Source organism: Nelusetta ayraudi, unplaced genomic scaffold (assembly GCF_046127955.1).
Source record: "Nelusetta ayraudi isolate G7.1 ecotype Tasmania unplaced genomic scaffold, CSIRO-AGI_Nayr_v1 ptg000011l, whole genome shotgun sequence".
Taxonomy (NCBI): domain Eukaryota; kingdom Metazoa; phylum Chordata; class Actinopteri; order Tetraodontiformes; family Monacanthidae; genus Nelusetta; species Nelusetta ayraudi.
Window position 1 is genome coordinate 8446717 of NW_027466061.1, and position 9205 is coordinate 8455921.

Genomic DNA, 9205 nt, shown 5'->3' on the forward strand with positions numbered 1-9205 from the left:
ACTCTACCGCAACTTAATTCTAGAGACAATGTAATCAGCGCATTAACTTCATTTGAAGCAATTGGTGTTTTTGTTTTTGTTGTTTCTTTTTTGCCCGGTGGACACTTTGCTCTGGTGCTCGGCTAGTTTTATGATGATTAAACTCCCAGACAGTGATTGAATTTTGGTTTGACACGTGAAGACACTCATGGCCCACAATTACAACTTCAGTCAAGAAAGATTAAAACGGTTCCAAATGGCACGACGTGACTGAAGCTGTACAAGTCAGAGTTGAGGTAAAAAGCCTCAGTGTTGCAGCTCGTCTCTCTGGAATTGTTGGCAAATCCCCATCAGGTGTCGAGCTCCTCAAACCTCCCAAAATAGAATCACAAAGATGAATTCCCCTGTATTAACCGCACAAATAAAAAATCAACTGCACAAACCCAAACCCTGGATGGCACAAACTGACGAGAGAACCTGATCACTATTTTAACTAAATGAAACAACTGCCATCTAAACTCTAAAACGTACTCAACCATTGACGACTAAATATCCTACTTTCTGGAGATGTCTTTATTATTTTTGGGATAATAAGCAACTGCTTTATTTCAGTCTTAGAAATTAGACTTATTATAGAAAATTTAAAAAGTAAAATCTGTGCAGCCTCCAAGGCTAGGAACTGTCTCTCACTTTTCTATATCAGTGAATAATGTTCCATTCTCATGCTGGTTATTCTGGTTATGGTCAGTTTGCTAATCAAGCAGTTGAACTATTTTCACACCGAGGGCTCTGTCCCAGCAACAGTCTCAACACACAGTACAAACGATGCACACAGCCACACATCTGCAGGCTGTGTTTACAGTTCAAGTGACCGCTTGAAAAAAAAAAAAAAAAAAATCAATCTGGAACGCACACAGAGGGAAGTCCAAACACAAAGGGTGCTGCCTTATCTGCATCTTGTTGTGCAGAGGTGGAACTGTGTTGCGCTGAAATACCACCCAGTGATCAGTGAGTTTGATATCCATCGGCTGGTCTAGAAGTGTTTCTCAACTGGTGGGTCGGGACCCCAAAACGGGCTGTTTTGATTGGGTTGCAGCTTTGTAGGCATTTCTCCCCCGCCTTTTTTTTTTTACTAGACATGATAGAAAGTTGGCTTGTGTTTTTATTTTTGTGGAAAACATTTGGGTTGTGACTTCATGATCAAGGACAACAATGTGGGTCCTGAGACTCCACCAGATGAGAACCACTAGTCTAGAAGAATTCGCATAAAGTTGACAGATTACTTATTAGTGTCATATTTCCATAATGTTCTCGTCACATGTGGATGTGTGTAAACAACCTATTGTCGAGGTCTCAGAGGAGTTGTCCTAATTTGTCAGTTTTATACAATTGGCTTGTGCGGTCAGCCTTATTGTTAAGCCTTCAGAGTCGGTAGCTGGAGGTCTGAGCTAAACGTGTCACATGTGGGCTGCCTCCACTAGACAAAGCGCTCTTGTTGCAGCATAGGAAGAGGAGATGACATCATGTTGTCCATACAAGCCCTCAGACATCCCACTCTTTCTTTGCAATGGGTTTGGCAGGAGGGGGTGGGGAGAAGCAGGCCGATGCTGAGAACTCGTTTCATTGTGTCTCAAACATAAGGGCTCATTATGGTTTTAATTTTGGAAAATGTCCTCTGACTGACACTGAGCTGCAACACGACTCAACTCCTGCTAAATGCCACCGAGGGGATGTTGAGCACCGAAAGCATGGTTGTTTACCCCCCACTTCAGTTGTTGATTGGAACATCGAGATTACAGTTTTCAAATTGCACGCTAGATTCAAAATAACCCTAACTTTTAAAGCTGTTAAGTCAACAAAACATAGCAGGATGTGTCCTTTTTTTCTAGTCACAACAAAATTGTGCAAATCTTTGGCTTTGTGGCCAGTTGCATAATAATCGGATTGTGAAACAATGACACATAGTGCATTATAAAAAGGAAACATGATGAGTCAGCTATAACAGTGGCATTTTGCTTTTCCTTAGCAACTTCCTTTTTTGCCACTAAACAAATCTTAGTTGAGATAGAATGAGTCACTGAGAGGCTGAATGGCTTTTGGAAGAAATGGGACTGACTGATTTTTTTGCCTGTAAAATGCCAAAGTCATAAACCTCAAGTTATTAGTTTTTTCCTACACCAATATCAATTTTACAGAGGAAAAACACAAGCCATTTTGTTGAAACTTTTTTTTCTTCCACTTTCTGTATTGGGTTATTAAAATAGTTCCTTTTGGGACTAAATACCACTGCATGCCCATGCCATAAGCTCTGTAACTGTCCTAAAATTCAAATAAGGAGAGACCTGAGTCCTCTGCTTTTTTAAATGCCGTGCAGACCGACAAATGAGACCATAAGGAGACTAGAAGTGACCATAGTTGACTGTCCACTGGTTAACTGCACTCTGAACGACCCCTTGTGGTCAGATTCAAGCGTTGCACATTGACTGACTACACAGTACAGTCAGTGTGATTTTTTTTTTTTTGAAACAGACTCTCACTGTAGATGTGTGCCCGCCCCCGACACACAACCCCCCCCCCCCCACACACACACACACCCTTATCAAATATTAGAGAATGAGTGCAAAAACAAACAATACGTATTGGAAGAAAAACATTTATTAAAAGCAAACACATCTTGTATTGTATTAATTGTTACAACCCATAAATCCCAGACATTACAGTAGCATGCAAACATGGCAGATCCTTTGATGACTGAAATCTTTTTCATACAGGTCAAATTGATTGTTATTTGAAGAGGCTTTATTCACCCATTCAAGGTCTCTCCTTGAACAAAGACTGGCCACAGCCTGGTTGGTTTGGTTGTTCATACAAATACCTTTTACACTCTCGCAGATGATTTAGAACTTGCAATGATGTGAATGTCCTGAGCCATAACTGAACACACAGTCTCCATACACAGAGGGCCACCATCTTCTTTACAGGAAGCCACTGAACCCTCTGGTGCCCAGTAAATATTATACATCTTAAATATAAGAATATATGAACCCACCACCAACTGAATGAAGATCTCATGAAAAAATTGTTTTCAGCTTATTCTTTCCATGACAGATGGAATTCAGGCTAACTCACCAGGCTCAATAAAGGTGTCGTTTGTGAATATATATCTATGGCCATTTACACGCTCACATTTTCACACATCATAAAGCTTTGCTTAGTGTCCCAAGACACTGTGTCAACTTATAATACACAATACACAGTATCACCGTCTTTTAAAATAACATTCAGTCTTTCCCGGCAGTAGATATTATCACCACTTCACAAATGATTATTGCTTCTGGCTTAGTTGATCCCTCACTTTGTGATTCAGATAAAGAAATTTAGCAGGGAAGTTTGAGGTGAGGAAGACCTTGGATGTTATTACTAAGATCTCACTGACATTCACACCAATTACTTTTAAAGTTAATAAAAACTGATATGCTAAAAAAACAAAACAAAACAACATATCATAATGTTCTCTTGTCTGCCATCTACTGGTCAGAAAAAGTCACTTAATGCACATTATTCTGGTGAACTGATTCAACGTTCACGTCACATCAGATTACACATTGTCTACATTTTGTGATAAACAGTAACATTAAAACCCAATGTCCATGAGGTAGCCTGCACTCTCTCTGCCTTGCACTGCAATGGATAATGATCTGGCAGGTTAAAGGCAATCCACATGAACAGAAGTTTGATTATGCAATAAAGTTTACGCTCCAGTGACAAACTCTTAACAGGAGAAATATTTGGAAAACGCCTGTCGATCCTGAGAAAAGCTTTAAAGAATAATAAATGGCGACACCTGCAATTTGAAAGCTCAGAAATATTCAGTCAGGTTCTGGAAGTATATATTATTATAAATAGATGATTATTTTCAAGCCAGTGTCATTAAAAACACAAAGGTTGGACAATGTTTGCAGGTTGTTATAAAAACAAATAAAGGCCACATGATGTGCAAAAATGTGCAAAACGCCAGCTTCAACGTCGGCGTACACAATATGTAATCTCATGACAACAATGTGCATTCTGTGTGCGTAACAGCATCCCGCATACACCTTCCCTCCCCCATAACAGACTGTTAAAAATATACCTCCATTTCCATTTGATCACAGTTAGACTCCTCAGCTGGACGGCTTGCCAATGTCCACCGTAATGTTCACGTAAAGAGGCGTCCTCTCTAGCGACAGAGTCTTATACGAGCAGCTGTTCAGTCCGTCCTTTTGCCACACCTGGGACGTCTGCACCAACAACTTCATCCTGGGAAGAGAGAGGTCGTTCAGAGGGCTCGGCACTGTGGGCAGCATCTTTATTGGGTTAAAAAGGTCAAACATATCGCGCACCTGTTTTTGTTGACCTTGTTGCCGTCGTCTCGTTTGTGGAACACCATGGTGTAGCGAGCCACTTCGGCTGGGGGTCGAACTATCTCCATCTTCTGCAGCTGGACTCTGCGGGAGGCGCCACACACACCCACACACACACACACACACACCCACACACACACACACACACGCACACACACGCACACACACATACACACACACACAATTTGACGAAAGAAGGAATGTTAACTCTTCTTTAAACAGAACTACAACAGCCCGCAGTTAATTCAATTACATCAGCAGGAAGGGTGTTGTGTTATCATTAGTGACTTTGCAAAGGTGTTAGTGCATTGCATTTTTGGACAGAAGTCTGCTCAGGAGATTTATTCTAGAGGCTGGGTGCAACATATCTGATTTTAACAGGTCTGCCTGATTACTTTGTCCTTGCAGGGGACACAAACATCAAAGCAGTGCATTTTACTTTATTGACCTGGACTTAGCATTAACGTGTGATATCCATACTCACCCAAATCTGATCTTCTATTTTGTTACTCTTTTTTTTTTTTTTTTAATCAAATATTAAACCTGTTGAAGCCTTTAGTTTACATGCACTTATCTTGGGCTCTTTATAAACTGATTTAGTAAGAATAAGTGCAACAAAACCTACCTAAATACAACTCTGTTTATTCTCACTCCTATTTCTATATCAATCCAAAGAACAGCACTGAGAATTAGTTTGGAACTAGACTAAAGACAAACCATCGCCGCTTATCAAGATAAGAAACCAAACATCTGATATTACGAAGCAGTTGTCTGTGTGTCCCCCACACCTGATGAGCAGGTCATCATCTTCTCCGCCCCAACCCCAGTAGGCGTTTGAGAACCCATTGATTTGATGAAACTGGTCTCTGGTCAGAGCTGTGACTCCTCCAAAGTAACCTTTGTAACGCAACCTGGGACGAAAAAACAAATATGCAAAATATGGTATCAGCTGTGAGGAAGTTAGATTTTGTTGCTCCTGCAATGTCCATTCATCATTAGACAATAAGTAAGCATTAATCACTGACTTGTGGCTTGTACTTACTTGTATCCGGTGGCATTCCGGCCAACCACAAAGTGTTTGGGCTGCCTGTCACAGACATAGACGTTGCGATCATTTTCAGGCACGAGGTCGACGTCATGGAAGATGAAACAGTCCCAGCTGTAGTCCTTCAGCGCTTCCAAATAGCCAATGTTCAGCAACTTTGCCCGGTTGAAAGTTGCATTGCCAGCCTTCATGTTAATGACAAACGTTTTGCACAGAGGAAGCACAAGATAAATATCACTCTGGTCCCCTGAGTAAAGCGGAACTGACTTGTTGTAATAAATGCAGCGGATGACTTGAGCAACACCTGCTGGATGACATAGATGGCGTAATGTAACTGCTGGCGCTGCAGGAAGGGGTGCAGGTGGTGCATCAGGTAGAGGAGGTGCCTCTCTCTGCTGCGTTGTGGGATGAGGATCGCCACACTCTGCCTGGCGCTGCAGTCTGGGGGCTCGTACTCGCCCTTGGCCACTGCTTTGTTTTCCATCTGCACATCCTTCAGAGTCAGGGTGGGCTCAAAGGACAACTTCACGGCCCCCTCTGTGAATGTTTTAACATTAAACCTAAGGGTTAGGCACCGGTGACAGACGGAAAAATGTTGCGAGACGAAAATGAATTTAGAGCTACACTCCCAACACTCATAAAGACTCCTTGCTGGTTAAAAGATACCAGGCTAAAATGTTTACTGGAGTTTCTTTTGTAGACCTTTTTTGGGGCAAGGAGGAAATTACAGGTAAAGGTATTGCACTTCGCCTATGACAGCTGGGATAGGCTCCAGCTGACATTTGCAACCCCGAGTTCAGGAAGAAGTGGGTATTGAAAATTGGATGGTATTGCATTTAATTGCCAGGAACAAAACTGATAGTGTTATGATACTTCACAATAAGAAAAGTTATATCTACAGACGGAACAGCCTTTTCCTGCCATGTTGTCCCAGATTGTTTCCACTGTAACCCAAAACAAACAAATCGCGGTCACAGCCTGCGGGTTGAGCTACGAAAGGTACTGCTCCACTGGTGGTGTCAAGTCATCACATTGCACAGCGTGAACACGCCCTGTGCAATAGCCAGTGTCCCTGTGGACACAGCAGATGAACGACCGGGACACACCCTGGTTGTCTGGTTCGCTGCCTAGTAATTATCTTCTTTACCTGTGCCATTCTTCACATTCATGTTGTCAGTGTAAAGGAAATGAGACAAATGCAAAAGAAGCAGTCTAGAAGAATTCTACACAGCAAACTCAACAAGAGTCCAGGAAATGAAAACTGAACTGTGATTAAAAAAAGAAAGAAAAAAAAAACCTGTTTGAAACACAGCCACACACACCTCTCTTTGACATCTGTGAGTGTGCACTTACTGAGCAATGGTGACTCCTGAGGACATTCAGCTTTGGGTGGTTGGGTGCGTCTGTCTTCAGGCACCGCCGTCCTCAAGTTCACTGTATTGTCCGTGCTGTCTTGACTGACAAGCGTCAGACTCATGGGGTAGAAAACATGAAACAACTTCTTGTTTTCCCCTGAAAAAGTGATCCACGCCACTACCCACAACGAGATGAGCAGCAGCGCGATGCACTTTCCACGTCGTAAGATCTTGCACACGGCCAAACGGGAGCCCATTGTTGAGGCGGATCAATATTAACCTTACCAGCGGTTGATGTCAGTTATAAACAAAGTTTTTTTTTCTTCCTGTTCTACACATCGTAATAAAACTCCAGAGCAGCCAGCGATGTGCTTAATGGGCATTCCATACAACAGTCATTTTCTTCGGTAATCTGGAAAGTTTGTTCCAGTTACAGTTCGTGAATGTTTATCACATAGCTGTGGAGTGCTTCAGAGTTATTAGTGAGGGTCCATCGCTGACATCTCCAATGCAGTTCCAGGGGTTGAATCAAAAATAGGTCTCTGGTGACTGTGGATAAATGAGAGGACAGAAAACAACCTATTGAATAGAAATGACAATGCTACAAATTCTGTGGAGATAAACGACAACCAGTTGAAAAGTTTTTACACAAACACAACAAATTCATGGTGATCATATTGCCATTTGAAAATAAAAACACCCTAGGATACTGATGTCTTTGGTGCACGCACACCTGAATTCTTTGCCTATTGTGCTGCAGCACTTCTCTCACTGAGTCACACCCTGTAACTTCACACCAACCCCAGTAACCCCCTTGAGAGTGATCAGTGCCACATTACCAAACTCACCCCCATGCATTTCCCCTATACTAATAAGATTAAATGCTGATCAATTTGATTAGTGGCAATTTTGCTGATTGACTACTGACAATAAGCCAGCCAATGTCGGGTTAACATTTCCTTGAACCAACTCACTGTTTTTGCATGACAATGTGATTCAGAAGAAGCTACGATGTCCATTGTTGTTGCTTTGCGACCAACTCTTTTTTGTAATTGCACACCAACAGCGCAAGACTCCTGTAGTGCCCTGAACTCAGTGAACACTTTTGATCGCGAAATAAACATACACAAATCACATTAGTTTGTCGTCGAGTACTGTAGTTACATTGAAACAAAATACACTCGAGGAATGTGGGCATTCTTTAATTAAGCCAAACGATGGCAGCAGCCTGTAGCAAACAAAAACGTAGTGTTATCCCCCACTGGCGACGAACACGATCGCCTTCGTGTCATCTCAACAAGGAAACCCTCTCAGTTGTAATAACGGCGTTATATTTCATGGCTTCCTGCCCCTCGTAGGTAATGCCGAAGTTTTATTTTAAACTACTTGGTTTTTTTACTTGGTCTATTCAACACGACGACGCTGATGCTGGTCAACTGGAGAAGACCTGATTACAACATGACGTTATCTATCGTTTAGTTAACGGTAATTGTTTACACAGGGGTCAGAGCGGCACCTCAAACGTCCGAGTAACGGATTCTTCGTATTGACAGTGTGGCTGTAAATGTCGAGTAAGACCGACGTATGAAACAATTTGGCAGTAGTTTAATTTACACGAGTCTACGGCAAATCCTCTAACAACGCAGCCATGGCGATGCTAACGTGGCTAGCCAGCCAGTGTGTGCGACGATGCTCAGCTAGACTTCTAGCTCCTGTAAAAAACATAACCTTCGGCGGATAAATACGCCGTGCCAGCCGCACTATACGTGTCAGAGCCACATTTTCCTCTCATTAAATGTAAATATATATTGTTTATTTTTGTATTTATTTATTTATTTATTTTAGATCAAGTTCGTTTTATAATCACTGGCGTACATACCTTCATCAGTTCACCAGCCAACAAGGACACGAGTATAGCGTGTGAAGTCAACATCAATCGACTGATGTTGAGCTTTGTCGAGAGGAGAACTTCGTAAAGACAAACGAGGGCGGGGAGAGGCTTTGTCGAGAAGAGAAGTTTCTTCAGTAAAACCAGTGCGGGGAGGTGGGACCTGCACAACAGGATAAAACATGTCACAAAAACCCCTCCAACATAAAATACTTTTATCTGAACCTAATCTCACATTTAGGTTCATTGGCACACCTACAAACACTACATTTCTTACAGTAAACAAGTATAAACTGGTAAATATTATGAAGTCAACTAGGAAGTCACAGTATTCAAAAACATATAAAGTTTAAGAATGTAGCTGCACTGGATGACTCCTTTGAAAGGTCCAGGCAACAAGTAAAATATTTGGCCGGACTTATGATTTATATATAGATAAAGCTTGATTTACTGCCCACAAATACATTAATTAATTAATAAGTGTTTACTCACAGTACAATAAAAGTTATTTGGTGTTCCTACCCATGGAACGTTC

General features: G+C 41.8%; 1 protein-coding gene across 1 annotated transcript; it reads right to left on the reverse strand.

Moving 5' to 3' along the window:
* Positions 1-2616: 2616 nt before the first annotated feature.
* Positions 2617-8819, reverse strand: b4galt4 (UDP-Gal:betaGlcNAc beta 1,4- galactosyltransferase, polypeptide 4). Its single transcript, XM_076020535.1, has 7 exons — positions 8662-8819; positions 6781-7331; positions 5732-5964; positions 5425-5612; positions 5171-5293; positions 4362-4466; positions 2617-4278 (listed from the first exon to the last, which is right to left on the reverse strand). Exons 2-7 carry the CDS (start codon positions 7037-7039, stop codon positions 4143-4145), a joined length of 1044 nt encoding a protein of 347 aa, XP_075876650.1. The 5' UTR covers positions 7040-7331; positions 8662-8819; the 3' UTR covers positions 2617-4142.
* Positions 8820-9205: the final 386 nt, after the last annotated feature.

Excerpts from the sequence above, each read along its gene's own strand:
- b4galt4 (XM_076020535.1), bottom strand. The coding sequence starts at position 7,039 with ATGGGCTCCCGTTTGGCCGTGTGCAAGATCTTACGACGTGGAAAGTGC. Across the intron at positions 5,965-6,780 it reads TCAGGAGTCACCATTGCTCA|AGGGGGCCGTGAAGTTGTCC; the intron begins GTAAGTGCACAC and ends AAACATTCACAG. Across the intron at positions 4,279-4,361 it reads AACAAGGTCAACAAAAACAG|GATGAAGTTGTTGGTGCAGA; the intron begins GTGCGCGATATG and ends CTCTCTTCCCAG.